Source organism: Leptonotus elevatus, chromosome 19 (assembly GCF_054856555.1).
Source record: "Leptonotus elevatus isolate MCC_2025b chromosome 19, RoL_Lele_1.0, whole genome shotgun sequence".
Lineage (NCBI taxonomy): Eukaryota > Metazoa > Chordata > Actinopteri > Syngnathiformes > Syngnathidae > Leptonotus > Leptonotus elevatus.
In genome coordinates, this window is record NC_141257.1 from 11,008,908 (window position 1) to 11,024,992 (window position 16,085).

The window sequence follows — 16,085 nt, forward strand, 5'->3', positions numbered from 1 at the left end:
AGTGTACACTTGGACCTAATTTTCCCAACATGTTTGAGCCATGGTGCGTTATCTTACATTGGAAAATGTTCACATCGCACGGCCAATCACAAATGTCACCAAAAGTATAAATACTGAAATCATTTCACATACTTTTGTCTCAATTTAGTCACAAGTTCACATATTGTGAACTGTGGGTCTTTTAAGCTATTACAGTAGCTACTCAGGAGAAGGAATGGCAACAGGTGGTACGCCTTCTGCCACCTAGTGGAAGAATATTTGTAGCTGGAATAGATAGATGAAAATACAATATTTATCATTTTGAATGTGCTTTTCACGGTACAAATGTCTTTCACTGTGATACCCTGAATCACATAGCTTACCCCCTTACCTTCACAGTAACAGTAGTTTGCTGTTTGTCAACATTTAACCTTACTTGCTTCATTATCAAGTTGTAGGGGAAATGGATGTGTGACGGGAAAAAAAAAAAATCTACTCCAAATTTATTTTTCTCTTTTTAATTTAAAAAATCTACATCCATCTTAAAACAGCCCAATATTTTAACTGGTCAGATAATTTCTTATAGAAGCTAAATAACACATACTAACTATAATTCAGATATTATAGATTATTTTTCTGTATGGATAAAAAAAAACTGCAATTTGCAAATAAATACATACCTTCATCATTAAGGCAGCTAGTTTGTTTAGCTATTCATCTTTTATCTCAAGGGCTGGTGCGTTGAAAGACAATTGAGATAAAGATCTATTTAATACTACACTGTAGCCTTCACATCACATAAAAAGCTGTACATATTACATTCTTTGAAAATTTTCTACAATTTGGTTAAGTTGCCCTGTGTGCAATATGTACCTAATATGTATACCATAATGTTCAACATGGTAGGTGAATAACCTCCCAGTGTGCATGCATGCATCTCCCAAGTGTGTTTAGGAAATAGTGAAGATGGAACTACATGGGTCAAAGTGTTAAGAGTACAAAGGTCATTACAGGGGTTGTGTTTAACCAGTCTCACAGCAAGCCCCCAAAAAAAACAAAAAACGTTTCCTTGAAAATATTTCTAGAGGACACAGTGCAAAGTCTGTGGTAACGTTCTGTGTCTTTGGCAGCCAAGTTAAAGGAGATGAAACGGTAGGCTACATGTGATCTTTGTGTCTGTCGGAAGGTGGCGGCGGCGGAGGCGGAGGCGTTGATGGGATATGAAAGTCGTCTTCATCCCTCTCTTGTGCGGCAGGTGCGTCCGCTTCCATAAAGGAGTCTGTGGAGCGAGTACTGATACGTAGCGGGGCGAGACGTCGCAGGTTGCTGGGCGTCCACGGCAGCCTCACTTGGGCCCTCTGCGAGGGGGCCACCATGCTGCTATCGAGCTCGGCCTCCGCTAACCACGGTGGGATCTGCATGGGCGCCATAGAGTCCAGCTCGGGCATGAAGGCTGGATTCTCGATTCCAGCTGGAGAATGAGAAAATGTTTTATGATTACAAGTCTGGAAATGAATAAACAAGTTGATGGATTCATTTTACCTCCCACTCTGTAGGTGAGCCTCAAGGGGAGTGAGTCTCCTGATGCTTCGTAGCCAGACGCGCTGTCTCCTTCGGAGAACTCAAAATCTAGAACAGCAGTTGTTGTAAATGTCACGGGGAAATACATATGATGTTAGCTGTATAGTTGTTGTTGTGTAGAGCAGTGATACATACCTTCATCACCAGAATGGCAGCTTTTACTTTTATCTGTTGATTTTTTGGATGACATCTACAATATAGGAAAAATATACAGTCAGTTTTTAGCCAGGCCAGCAAGGACTGTTGCTGGTCTAAATTGTCTTAATTTATTCCCAGCAGTCTGTTACTCGAGTCCAGAGATCAAAAGTGCCATTTTAAGACCCCCCCCCCCCAATAAAAATACAAATCTGCCTTTAGCCACAAAACCTTTGACCATTGTGATGAACAAAACAGCGTGTTAGTGTTAGTTTCATGTATTGAGGGCCCAAAAGTTAATTAGATCTGCAACATAACGGAAAATATGCAGTATCCAATACTTTGAGATTCATTTACCTTTCATCTTCTGTTTGGATTATTATTTATATATTTATTTTCAGATTTAGTTCTTGATGCTTTTTTTTTCTGCCTTTCTGTCAAATATCTGCTATTTTTTGGCAATTGTACGGACATGGTAATGTTCTGCCTCTCTTCTTTCTTTGTTTGGACATTTTATAGTTATTTTTGGTTATTTTTCCTGCCTTTTGCTATCACTATTTTGACTTTTTTTGGGCAATTTAGTGAATATTTGATGGTAAAATTAGGGATTTCTTTTCTGTTTGGACTTTTTATAGTTACTTTTTAAACGCTTTCTTTTCTGTCTTTTTTTTTTTTTTTTAACAAATACATTTTCTGACCTTTTGGCAATTTGTGTACATTATATGTTAATTTATGGGATTTCTTCTTTTGTTTTTGAACATTTTATAGTTACTTTTTAAAATTTTATGACTTTTGGGGGCAATTTTGTGTACATTATATGTACATTTTCGGGATTTTTTCTTTTGTTTTGGACATTTGATATAGTTTTTAAACATTTTATTTTCTGCCTTTCAAAAAATTTATTTTCTGACTTTTTTGTGTAAATTATATAGCAAAGTTCTTTTCCTCTTTCTTGGACATTTGATAGTCCCTTTTTGGACATTTTTAGGTATTTTTAAAAAAAAACTTGTCATCTACCTTCTACCATCTACGACTGACATTTTTTTTTTATATTTAATTATTCATTTAAAAAAAAATCTAAATCATTAATTCATTTAAAGAATATTTTATCTAAAAAAATTAAAAATAAATATGTAAAAAAATATTTATATACATTTTTTAGAGATCCACAGGAGAGGTACTAAAGAGCCACATGTGGCTCCAGAGCCGCAGGTTGCAGACGCCTGGGAGCCTATATAGCCAAAAGTAAAGATCTGCCCAGAACTGAATGACCTTTTGTTGCTGGTCTTTCTTTTGGTGTTTGCTTATTGTCTTTGGCGGGGCAACACCCATCTTGGCTGACTTGAACGACTCCAAACGACTTCTCATGGTCCTCTGGAAGATCTCCTGCACTTCATTTTCATCTTTGTTGACCTCAAAATGACTACGGCTGTACCTGTGTCGGTGCTAGAATTTTGAGAATGGATGTTAGCCACTCAGCCCGAAGTTCATTCTCCATTTGAAAGCTTGATCTGTATAACGTGCTACCTGTTTCCTGCCTTTGTACAAGTGTTGCTGCAGCAGATGGTGACTGTTGATGTCCTCTGCTTCTCTCACACCTTTTATGGTCTGCTCATGCATTTCCAAGCTCACTGATGGCACAGGGTCTCGTCTAAAAAGGTAAAGCCATATTATTTATGTCCTATTACGTTCCACGTTTAGTTTTGATTGATTGCTATAGTTGGAGACCTGCATTGGTAACTAATTTGACATTCCCAGTCTATTAGAAAGTTCCGCTCACCCCATGGAGGACATTGTACCACGATCTTCTGCCATGTCAGCCATGATGTCTGGCATCACATCTGAACATTTGTCACCATAATTCTTCTTGAAGTCAACAAACGCCGATTCGTTGCGGATGAATTCCAGAGAACCCCTGCGTTCACCCTGCACAAACAGCATAATCATTCTTTTGATGTTTTATGTGGTGAATATACAACAACAATTAGATGCTCTTTAGGTCACCCACCTCAGCCACATAACTCATAGCATCCTTTAGGTTCAGCCGATGGAAAACTTTGAAGACATAGTCCCGATTCTTCCTTGCGGATGGCTTCATGAAAACTCCTGACATCCATTTCTCCTCAAAATGACTCCATCTTCACAGAAAGCAAAAACATTCATTTGTAGCTTCTTTCAAGCCATTAAAATGTCAAATCCTAATAAAAGCGTTGTCATACTTGTCTCTCATGTAGTTGTGTCCAATTTGCCCAGATATATCTTCGATGGCTACGAGCATGTGATCGAAGACCTGAAAACAGAAAGGAAGTCAACTCCCCCCAATTAGTTTTTACAATAATATGTTCTATGCAATCCCACTAGTCTAAATACGGTATTTTGGTTAATATTGCGTTAGTGGAATATGAGTTAAGCAGCAAAAATCCTGCAGTTTTTATCACTATCAATATCAGAAGGTGCCCATTTTGCCTCTTACTGTCGAGTGAAAATGACATCACAGTTGCTCACGGCTCAGGCAACAACCAATCACAGCTGACCTCTTTTCTGAAGCTGAGCTGTGATTGGTTGTTACCTGAGACCTGAGCTACTGTGATGTCATCTTCAGTCGACAGCAAGTATCAAAATGCCGCCCCCCCCCGAGATTTTGCTTCATAACTCATATTCCACAAATGTAATATTAATCAGAATGTAGACTAGTGAGGTCACATGTAACATATTCTTGTCAACTGAGGTGTTAACAGATGTCTTTTTAAATTCACCTTGTTCTGCACTTTTTCAATAAGTGAGACGTCACACACTGCAGCTCTCTTTACTTTGAGCCAATTGACAAGAGGTTTCATAGTTACTCCCTGCAACCCAAAGATATAAGATGAGAGTTAAAATAAAATCAGTAACTTTAACAAAAGTCTTTTTAGAGACATAAAACAGGTAATTACCTGAAGGATGACAGTGAAATAAACAACAATCAGAGTCGTGGAGACCATTAAATTCTTCTCCTTAATCTTGTTTCCATCCAGCATCACTGCAAGGCCGTAGGCGACCGCCCCTCGCAGGCCACCGTAGCTCATAATAATTTGATCGATGACTTCCAACCGCACCAGTCGGAATTTGTTCATGATCCAGGTTAGGAAAAAAACACCTGTTGGAAATAGGCACTCTTGAGCTATCACAATGACATTGATCAATTTCACTTAAAAATAAAAAGAATCTCACAAAAATCTTACCGATGAAGCGATACACAAAGATGAAGAGGAGCGTGAGGAGGACAAAGCCCGTGTTCCACACCCATAACGTCTTATCAACGGCAGAAATCCCGAGGAAAACGAAAATGATGGTTTCCGACCCATTGGCGAGCACCTTCATGGCGTATTTTACCGTGGTGACGGACCTCTCATCCATGTTTGCGTTAATGTACTTTTGGCAGCTGACGCCACAGAAGACAATTCTACACAGAGAAAGGACAACAGATTGACTCCAAACCTGGGTTGGATTCGGAACTTCACAAAATCTGAGAACGTTCTCTGAAGAGCACTTACGCAAGAATGGCAGAAAGGGAGAGCATCTCAGCAGTGAGGTAGGAGAGGTACCCCAACACGAAGATGAAGCCTGCCTCTATGATCTGAACATTTTTGGTGCATCTGGTTAGAAGAGAGAGCAGCAAACCAAACACCATGCCAAGTAGGGAGCCGCCGAATGCCACCACAAAGAAGGAAACTGGAGATGATGGCAGAATATTTGTTTCAAATATTGACCGTTATTCTCGCATGCCATTTTATGAGGACTCCTTACTTATTCCTTTGATTATCTCCACCGCATCAATTTGGGATCCTCCCAGGGAGACGAAGGAATCAAATACATTGAAGAGCACCTAAAGTAGAGAGGGAGAATGATTATTTTTTTGGTTGTTGAGGGAAATCATGAGATAAAGATACGAGACTACAGGATGAATTATCTGGCCAAGCAAACACAAGGGAATAAGCATAGAGCCTTGTGGCACACCACATTTTTCAGGAGTAGGCTAGAATTACACTCGATAGGCGTACAAAATCCTGAAGCGCACAGTTCAATGATACAAACATGTTAGGATTAACGATTCAGAATTATGAGTGGAGATGGTGTCTTAAATGAGTTCCTTTATGATTTTATTGAGGGCAAATTCTGCTGCCACAGAAACGTAATCCACATTGGAATGGTTCATTGAGTTCATGATCGCATGTGTGCTAGCAGACCAAAACGCTACGATTTCATGCATTCATGCGCATATAGAAGTCGACGGAAATATATTTTCCCTCCACAATTAGTAATATTGTCTCGTTCAGAAACATTTAACAGCAATTATGCTAGAATGGCGCATACGGACCACTGTCACGCCATCGTTGAGGAGTGACTCTCCAAACACCAGGATGAAGAGGACCTCATTGACATGGACCTGTTCAAACACAGCGAGGACAGCTACCGGGTCCACAGCAGCAATCAGACTGCCGAATAGAAGATACTGCAGCAGGCCGATGTCAAGGTCACCTGCAAAAGGTCAGAAGACCGATTGTAACTTTGCTGTTACAAAACAGTGGTTTTAATTTCAGTTGGACTTTAATCAGTGCTAACGCTCAGTTTTGAGTTATTCATTAGACTAAAGCTGGAACTTTGATCTGCGTATACAGTATATGTACATTATGTTTTGTGTATCTAATATACATTGTGAACTTTCTAACTACCTGTGTATTGTGTTGTGTTGATACTACGTCTTCCTTCCACATTCCAAAAACATGTTAGGTTAACTGAAGACACTCGCGGTTAGGCAGAATTTATTTTTGGGTTTTAATTTAAAAAAAAATGTTTTTTCAACTGGGTTATTTAATTAACCCAAAAAGTTGAGTCAAACGAATAAACCACAAAACAACCAGCAAACAGGTTGCTTTGTGGTTTGTTAATTTAATTTGTTTAAAAACTCAAAAAGTTGGGTTGGTCCATTTTTTACCCAATTTGGGTTATTTTGACCCAATCGTTTTTTAGAGTGCACAATAACAGAGCAATATCTCTTCAGACCCTCTGGCGAGATCATCCATGTTTTTTTCCATGCAAAGTACACACAAAAAAAAATGCTTGGCTGTTTTCCTAACCCACTGGATGGCCAGCTGTGAATTTTGAGCAGATTAGGTTTCTTTTACCCAATGTTGGGTTATTTATTTGTAACCTTTAAGTATGCTGGGTTGAAGATTGGATTTGAGTGGGCAGGGATTTTGGATCTTGGGTGGGTTACGTGGGACCTGGTGTAAAAACTGCCAGAACGGCAAGTTGGAAATAAAATGTGTGTTATTTTTAACCACAGCTATACTGATAACCTGGCTACCAAATTCTTGGCAGCTTTAACGCATAAGTATGGGTAATTTATAACCCTTGTTGGATCCAAATCTTGACCCAACACATTACATCCTCAACCCATTGCACCAAGTACCCAACATTGGCTGAGTACCTTTTAAATCCAACGTTGGGTTAGGCATTTCAACCAATTTGAGTTACTTTTCACCCAGAAATTCTAAGAGTGCAGTTCCTAACTCCTCAACTTTAACATACTCAGCCACTAAATTCAATTCAGATTCCCTTCTTACCCATGGCGCCTCCTTGGTGACAGCCCCACAGCGAGAGCCCCACGCTCGCAGCGTTCCAGCAGGTCCCAATAATGGCGTAGACCAAGATGGTCCCCATGTTGCTGAAGAACAGCTTGTTTGGCATGAAGTAGCCCGCATCCAGGATGATTTGAGGCAGCAGATAGAAGAAGAAGACGGTCGGCGTCAACTTGAAGGTCTGCACCTTATCCGCACCCCAGATCATGCCGCCGAGGATGAAGCCGAAGCAAATGAGGAGGGCGCTCTCTGGGATTATGTTTGTCACATGATGGTTGGACTCAATTACTGTTGAAACATAAATAAATATGAGAATTAGAAAGGAAGATAAATAAATGTACGTCAGGAAATAATTCTTGACAAATTATGTGAGCCAGATGGTAGGAGTTGGAAAATTAAAATCTCATCTCAAATCCACTTTTTTATTTTAGAGCATTGTCTTTTGCTGCCAGACAAAAAACTAAATCATAAAACTTAAAACTCGAATGTGGTTGCAAAATTGGCAAATGATCAACTGTTGAACTTTTTGTCCTTGGCATATCATTAACCATCGTGGCTGTGTTTATGAATTCCCCGAAATATCTTTGCATAACTAAAACAGACATTTGGTTAAGGTCGCTTGACTTTATGGCTTAATAATCAAGCCCAGTGAACCAGTGAAAAAGCCACATTTCACAATGTTGATTTATGTCAGTGGGGATGATTTGTGGTGTGGGGTTGCATTCATTGGGAGTTGATGAAGGAAATGCAAGAGCTAGCTTTTTTTTCTTCTTCCAATTAATGTAACAGTTGCTAATTGCCAATGCTAGCAAATGCCTTGCTAACTTGCCGATCCTAACATACTTGAGATTTTATTTATCATTTTTTCAATTAAAATGTAATTGTTGGATAGTTTGATTTTTTTTTTTTAATAGTGAGATGAAAACAGGCTTTTATTGTTTTTGTTTTTGTTTTTTTGACTAAAGAACGTTCTTGCGTCATTTACATGAAAAAATAAATAAAGGATGCATCGTTCCCTTTTCTTTTCTCTCCAGTCAAGATTACTGATTGAAATGTTGCTTGCTTACATACCCAGTTTTGACAAGAAAGCAACCACGACCCATAACGCAATTAGATAAGGGGTCTCCACATGATGCCACTTAAAAGACACGATGGGGATCCCGGTGATGCTGGAAGCGTGCCCATGATCGCTTGCGTTGGATCCGGAAATGTGATGGTCCCCATTCTCCACTGTGACTCCAGGGATGAAACAAATCAACAGTATTAACCCTAGGAGCCAAATGTGCACACGTCCACGTGGTTCCATTTGGACAGGAAAATATCAAAAGTGAGAAAAGGAAAGTCTCTCTAAAGAAAAAAATAAGTCCTGTGCTGAAGATGATGAGTTGGACAGTCTGTCACACTTGTTTTCCCTTTTTTCTTGATCAGATGTAGTTCTTCTGCTTCTTACTCTTTTGTTTTCTTTAAATTGTCATGACGCTGTCTCCTGCTGGCTCCGAGTTGCCATTCTTCTATCTCTATGTGGCTTTTGATCCCCTCTTCTTCCTGTCAGGCGACAAACTGGGCAGAACACTAGACTTGGCCTTTTTATATGTTCAGCATCTCCTCTAAGATCAAGGTTGAGAGTTGAATCAAATGGAGTGTAACGGACGTCCAGAAAAGGTGTCCAACACCCACCACTCATTTCCGTTCTCATATATCACATTTACACATGGGTCAACGTTTACCATGTCCCTCTCATAGTGGAGGATTAAGTGATAAGTAAAGTGTTACCGGCTCTGGACGTGTTTGGCTACTTTTCTACTGCTTCATCCTGCAGCTTCGGGCAGAGTAATGATTGACACCGCTGTTGCATAATCTTTAGTTAAAGCTTTCCCTTGATTTAATGTGGCAAAAAAAAGAAGTGCTAATTAGAAGAAAAACTTAAGATCCAAAAAGAATAGGCGGGAATTTGCGATATTTGAGTTTATATTGTGCCTGCAACTATTCTGAACTGGGTAGCCAAGTTGTTTTGTTTTGTTTCGTATAAAAAGTTAATAGAATTACACTTTGTTGACAAGATCAGCTAATTTTATCCAAAAGTAACAGGTTAGCTTTGCCATTTAGCCAGGGGAGTCCAAATGTTTTCTTCCAAGGGCTTACATACAAAAAAAAAACTGTTGGGTCGGCCCTGCTAACATATTTGTTTCTATTTCATGCTTTAAATGTTGTTGTTGTCCACTTTAATGTATTTAATTTAGTAATTATTTCACATACCATCAAAAGGAGTCTAAACTAATCTAGCCTAGACTAGTCTAAACATGGCATTCTGATTAATATTGCATTTCTGGAATACAAATAAAGATGCAAAATCCCCCCATTTTTATCCATCTCAGGAGGCGGCCATTTTGTCACTTGCTGTCGACTGATAATGACATCACAGTTGCTCAAGGACTCAGGTAATGACCAATCACGGCTCACCTTGCGAAGGTCACGTGACCAAACTCCGAAAAAAGGTGAGCCGTGATTGGTCGTCACCTGAGCAACTGTGATGTAATTTTCAATCAACGGCAATTGGCAAAATGGCCGCCCCCTAACATGGACAAAAATCCTCAAATGCAATGTAAATCAGAGCACCACGTGGGACTGCATACAACATGGTATTGCAAATAAATATCTTGAGTTGCCTTTAATAGCGTTCATTCAGTACAGTAAGTACACGTAATCTGAACATGAGCCAAATGAAACTGTGACCTCTGTGACCCGTTGTGCGGTTTAAAAAAAAAAAAAAATTGAGGAGGTTGAAACGCAACCGCCAACTAACTAACATAAGAAGTTTATGGGCTGAAAGTAGAAAGACACACACACACAAATGGCGCTGCATTGTTCTTTTACTACATACTTTATTGGAAAAGAAGCCGCCGTCTCTGTCCATGTACACATTTTACGTGATGCATATTAGCCAACACTGCATAATCTGCCCTTTGCATTTTTCTTTACAAATTATATGGGTTCATAGTGTATTCATTCCCAAAGCACTGGTTCTATCAAGTCGTGACTGGAGTTTTTATTTGGCCAACTGCTCCGTCCTGTTTGAGCAGGACAAGGCACAAAAGCCTTGTTAGAAAGGTTTGATAGTTTGACACATGAGCTCTCACACAGGTGTGCAACTCCAGTCATATGACATAATATAGATTTATGTTAACTAACATATTCTATTATTGAGGTAAAATTGCATTGGACCTGCAAAAGTGAAAGAGGTGTACCTATTGTTGTGGCTGTAATGTAGAATTGCACGGCATCATAATTATTAAAAAGTGCTTATAGTTTTTAAATTGCAACATCAGTTACGCTTGACCAATGAACTGCATGCTGTTTTCTAATGGCTGCATACTCAAGCATCAACCGTATCAATTAATGAGCAGTGTTGAGAACGTAACTTTATAAAAGTAATTCGTTATAGTTAGTAATTGAATTACTTCGTAACAAAAGTAACTCGTTACTAGGCAAATTAAATATTTTCACTTTTCAATTTTTTTTATATCAAATAATTAGGATTTTTTTTATTTACTTTTTTTTTTAAATATTAGTATTATTATTTTTATTAAAGCATTAACTCATTGATTAATCACACAAAAAATATCATATTAATCAAGTAATAACGTATATTAATCACGCTAATTTTGACCGCAGATGATGAACGCTTAAACGAAGGAACTTTTCGACCTTAATAAAATATTTTCGTAACTCTTCTGATAAAACATCTAACTACTTGAATGGTACCTTTGCCATGGCCCGAGGGGGTCTGTATAATTTTTACTGGCACTAAACAACTTTGAGGAGGATGGTAGGAACACTGCCACACACAAAAAAAACTACAAATGTGCTGACTGCTTTATGGCATACGTCACTTCCTCCTTTACCCATTCCTTACAAAGACGGAAGTCAATGTGACTGGCATGAGCTCAAAAACCACGTAATGCGCTTGTCCTTATGGGAAGTGTGGTCTTCCTTCATGCATAACATGATCTCTTTTGTCCATATGGCGCCACCATAATCAACATAAACTGAAAATTCCTTAGTGTTGCTTTAATGTCCATAAAATCCAAACTATTGAGCCAATCATATTGCTATTTTAAGAGATGGATGTGGGCCTAAGTTAGAGATGTGCATGTCAATTTTGGTTGCGAATAATGAGGTCATATATCTTCCTGTAAATGGCTGGCCTTTAGCTAGGTCGGATTTTAAAATGGCCGCAGCTGTGTACGGTAGACAGTATAAAAAGGGCTTGGGCACACTTTGTAAAAGTGTTTGATTGTGCAGGTGAAGTGCAATTTAAGTTGTCATTAATTCATGCACTGCCATAAATTCATTAAAAAAAAAAGATTATTAAAAATTAGGGGCGACAGGCGATTACAATTTTAATCGTAATTAATCGCATGACTTTACTAGTTAACTCATAATTCTCGTTTGTTTTTTTTACTCTTGTTAACAAAACTGGGGGGGGGGATGTTAAACTAATAGAAATAGTCAAAATGAATTTTTGATCTTCTTCTTAGAAGGAATTTTTTTTTAATTTTTGACGTTTATAGCCGTCAATGGCAGTGAATGATTTAACAAAAAAAAAGAAAAGATTATTAAAAATTAGGGGCGACAGGCGATTACTTTTTTAAAAATCGTATTTAATTGCGTGAACTTTATTAGTTAACTCACGATCTGTTCTAAATGTACAATAAAAAAGTCTAGGTTTTCCTACTCTTGTTAACAAAAGAGGAAAAAAAAGTTAAATAGAAATTGTTCAAATGAATTTTTGACGTTTTTAGCCGTCAATGGCAGTGAATGAGTTAATGATACGCTGTGCAGTAGAAGTGGGTTGTAAATGTAATTGCTGATATAGCGAAATAATTTAAGCCCAGAAAACAGAAATAAGCAAAACAAAAGAATCATTTGGAGTTTTGGCAATATCTGCAACAGAACAAAAGCAATCAATGGGCTAATGGGTAAGTAGGACATAGTTCAAGAGGCTTGATGTCTGCTCAAAACAAAAATAATCTATGACAAAGATAACACATTGCCTTATCACATACTAACCGGAAAACAGCATCACTCTTCTTCTACGTGAATTTATGTCGGCCATTGTCGTGTCATAACAACCTAACATGACTCGAGTGCAATGTGAAGATCCAAAGAAAGCAAGCATTGTAAATCCTCAAGCAGGAAACAAGATCTGGGAAAAATTGGTGTCATTGTCCGGATTTCAACCCGTGAGGATGAATGAGATAAAGTCAACAGTGAGGGTGTGTGCATAATGCTTGTGTGTACAGTACATTGGCCATACTTGATCATATACTGTAGTTTCAAATTCTTTCAAGATAAGACAGCCAAATCAAGATCCACAGTGCGTATTAATCTGTAATAAAACGTGCGCCCGACTTACCGTCAACGATACTATCTAAACCCAAAACAACTCGGTATGTTGCATTTTGTTACAATTCCATGCTGGCCCATTTTATCTTTCGACAAACAGAATAACATTGCCTTCATTGACCCTCATTTTCGACAAGGAAGATCACATTCCCTTATTTATGGATTATGAAGCATACACAAACACACTCGACCATTTACAGTGTCCACAATGCTGTCCTTGTTGTGTATACAGGAAAAGAATGACTCTGATCCCAACATTCAAGCAGCCTTTCACAGGTTCTTGGACCATAAATCACGAAGGAACACGAAACAAACAAATTCCCCAAATCTCCCTGGTCCACAGTACACACCCAGATCCTTATTTGAGTCTGCGCCAATCATCAAATACGGTCACTAATTATCATGTTTCTTTAATGTTGATTGCATTTCCTTTTAGCATTCTTTTACCTTGACTTTAGACTCGCAACATTCCTCTTAAGCAAATGTCTTCATTTGAAGGCTTGATGCAGATAAATGGAAGGATGCAATTTATTAACTCATTCACTGCCATTGACGGCTATAAACGTCAAAAAATTAATTTAACAATTTCTATTAGTTAAACATTTTTCCCACTTTTTTTAACAAGACTGTGAAAACCTATAATTTTTTTATTGTACATTTAGAACAGATGTAAAATTTGTGATTAATTGTGAGTTAATTAGTGAAGTCATGCGATTAATTACGATTAAAATTTGTAATCGCCTCTAGCCCCTAATTTTAATAATTAAAAAAATATATTAATTTATGGCAGTAAATGAGTTAAATACACTGAAAACAATCAAGCTAGAAATGATGTCTATTCAAGTTATTATGATAACTGCTAAATAACTTTGTGTAGAAGATAATGATTTTCAACATTTTGGGGTGGCCTCGGCCCTGTATCCGACTAGACTAGATCCACCCCTGCACTGAACAGCGACCACATCTGTCAGCTGACCATTTTTAAAACAGTTAGATGTAGGTCATTAATATTCACAAATCAGAACTTGACACAAACCAGAAAGTGTAAGAATTGTTTGTTTGTTTCAAAAATTGTATTCACTTTAATCTTCACAGTGTTAGTTTGGCATTTAAATGATCTTTTTAACCAAGTTAATTTATTTTCTTAGTTCCCAGTTCCTTTTATCATATTGTCTTTTAGCTTTGTTGTAGCCTTTTATTCTGTTTTGTTTTAGCTTTTAACTGTTTTTATTTTGTTGTCTTTTAGTTTTTAGCTACAGTTATTTTTGTTGGTTAAACAATTTCTTTATTCCAAAACAGGACATTATTTCAAATTGATGTACAAACATTAGTGCTGTCACTATCCAATATTTTTAGAATCAATTAATCTATCGATTATTCATTGACTAATCAGAATATTTTATTTTTGCATTAAAGTGTATTACAAAAGCATTTTTCCCCTATGATTACTCTTCATTAACCAGCGATTGGTGTTTATTTCATACTTCATATACGTATAGTGATTTAAAAAATAAATGGATGTGGATTGATGCTTTACTATGTTACTCGTTCGCTCATTGTTTTTCAAAGTAAAAAAAAGAAAGAAGAAGATGTTTGCAAATGTCTTATTCAGTCTTCTTTCATGAAGGACTACAGAATTACTGTTGATATTTGCACATTTTTAAATAAAAAATGTCTCAAACAATTACTCGATTATTAAAATAGTTGTCAATTAATTTGAAAATCGATTACTTGCCAATTAATCGATAATTTTTTACAGTTTTAAGAACATGTCAGAAAACTGGCAAAAATGTTGTTTTCCAAAGTAAAAGCAAATGTTTTATTTTGAAATTGGAGAATATTTAGTGTTGAGAAGCAGAAATTCCGAGCATTTGCACATTTTTAAATGTTTAACCGATGATTGAAAATAATCATCGATTAATTTGATAATCAATTAGTTGCACCTCTCGTTGGTTGTCATCTGCAGAGTGCAAAAGTAATAAACAGCAGCAAAGAAAAAGTAGAAAAAGAAAAAGAAGGGCTCAAGTAAAGTACAGAATACCTGAAAAGTTTGCTTATGTACAATAATAGTAGGAGTAGAAGGACGTTTTTTTTTTAAATACAACTCCTGTACAGTATCTCTTTCTGCTTTCAAAATGTTCCCATCAGTGTGTTACCCTCATTGTTTTGTCATTCAATCAACATTTAAACTAACTCACTGAGTTTGCAGGTCCAGGAGACCAGAATCCACAGAGTCACCAAGTATGGGACAGAGACATGGCTCCACTTCCAAGACACAATCGGTAGAGTCGTGATGGGCCCACCTCCGTGACCACCACCCTCACCGTGATCATGACCGTCTCCCGCCACATCATGACCCAAGTCCGTCCCCGTGTGCGGGTTTGCTGTTGTTCCGTGATCACTGCTTGGTTCGGTCTCATGTCCATTGTGTTCCGAGCGGGTCGCGCTTGGCAGGCTCAGTCCTTGAGAAACCGTCAATAGCATGCAAAGTAAAAGCGTTATCCGCCGCACAGTTGCCATGCTGTTTTGAATTGTTTCGGACTCGAACCAAGTCTCAGAATGAAGCACAGCTTTTCTCTGTTGGTCTCCTCCTTGACGTTCAGCTGTCTTTCACTTTGCTCTCAAGCGTATGTCCACATCTTTATCTGCAATGAGCACACTGGCCGTCCCTTGTGTCTCAGCAGTCGGTCAAGGATACAGCTTTTTCTTTCTTTTTTTTTTCTTTTTCTTTTTTACAACAGGTGAGGCTCTGCCCATCTTGATGCTTGTCTGTCTCCTCCTCCTTTCTTCCTGGCTCAGCTTGTTCGTCCACTTTGTTCAATAGAAGATTCAGTGCCCTCATCACTCCTTTATTGCCATAGATGGTTTATATGCCTCGTTTACTTCATGTTATAGTTGTTTGAGTTACTATATAACTTCAACTGCTATTTTAAACTGAACCTTGAAGTTGCCTACATGTCTGAGTTGACTTTTTTTTTGTCTCTTATTAGATTTGTTGCACTGTTGTATATTTTTGTAACATGCTTGTAGTTTAATTTGTAAAAACAAAAGCTCCAAAAATTTGAAAATGAAATTCTGTTTGTTAGAGAAATCTACAGTATGCAACACGAGGTCACTTTTTTTTTTACTATATATAAAACCCGTGTGTCATTTGGCTTCTCGTTTTATATGCAATATGTTACTGATTTAAAAAAAATTATGAAAATCTCAATGAGACATTTACACACTATTAGTTTATAGAAAGAGGAAGTTGTAAATCTTTCCAATAAAAGATGATTTGCGATACGATTCAAGAATTGTTCATTTTAAAGCGGAATGTTTCGGTTCTATTCAGCGGGATTCGATTTGAACCGATTTGGTAGG

General features: G+C 37.7%; 1 protein-coding gene across 1 annotated transcript; it reads right to left on the bottom strand.

Annotated features, from left to right (window-relative positions):
- Positions 1-481: 481 nt before the first annotated feature.
- Positions 482-15,434, bottom strand: LOC147157931 (sodium/hydrogen exchanger 3-like). Its single transcript, XM_086062967.1, has 16 exons — positions 14,921-15,434; positions 7,302-7,604; positions 6,053-6,213; positions 5,482-5,560; positions 5,229-5,406; positions 4,917-5,137; positions 4,629-4,831; positions 4,452-4,541; positions 3,915-3,985; positions 3,704-3,833; positions 3,476-3,621; positions 3,223-3,346; positions 2,968-3,141; positions 1,696-1,750; positions 1,522-1,608; positions 482-1,450 (listed from the first exon to the last, which is right to left on the bottom strand). The coding sequence occupies exons 1-16, from the start codon at positions 15,240-15,242 to the stop codon at positions 1,137-1,139; spliced, it is 2,658 nt and encodes an 885-aa protein (XP_085919093.1). The 5' UTR covers positions 15,243-15,434; the 3' UTR covers positions 482-1,136.
- Between the last annotated feature and the right edge of the window lie 651 nt (positions 15,435-16,085).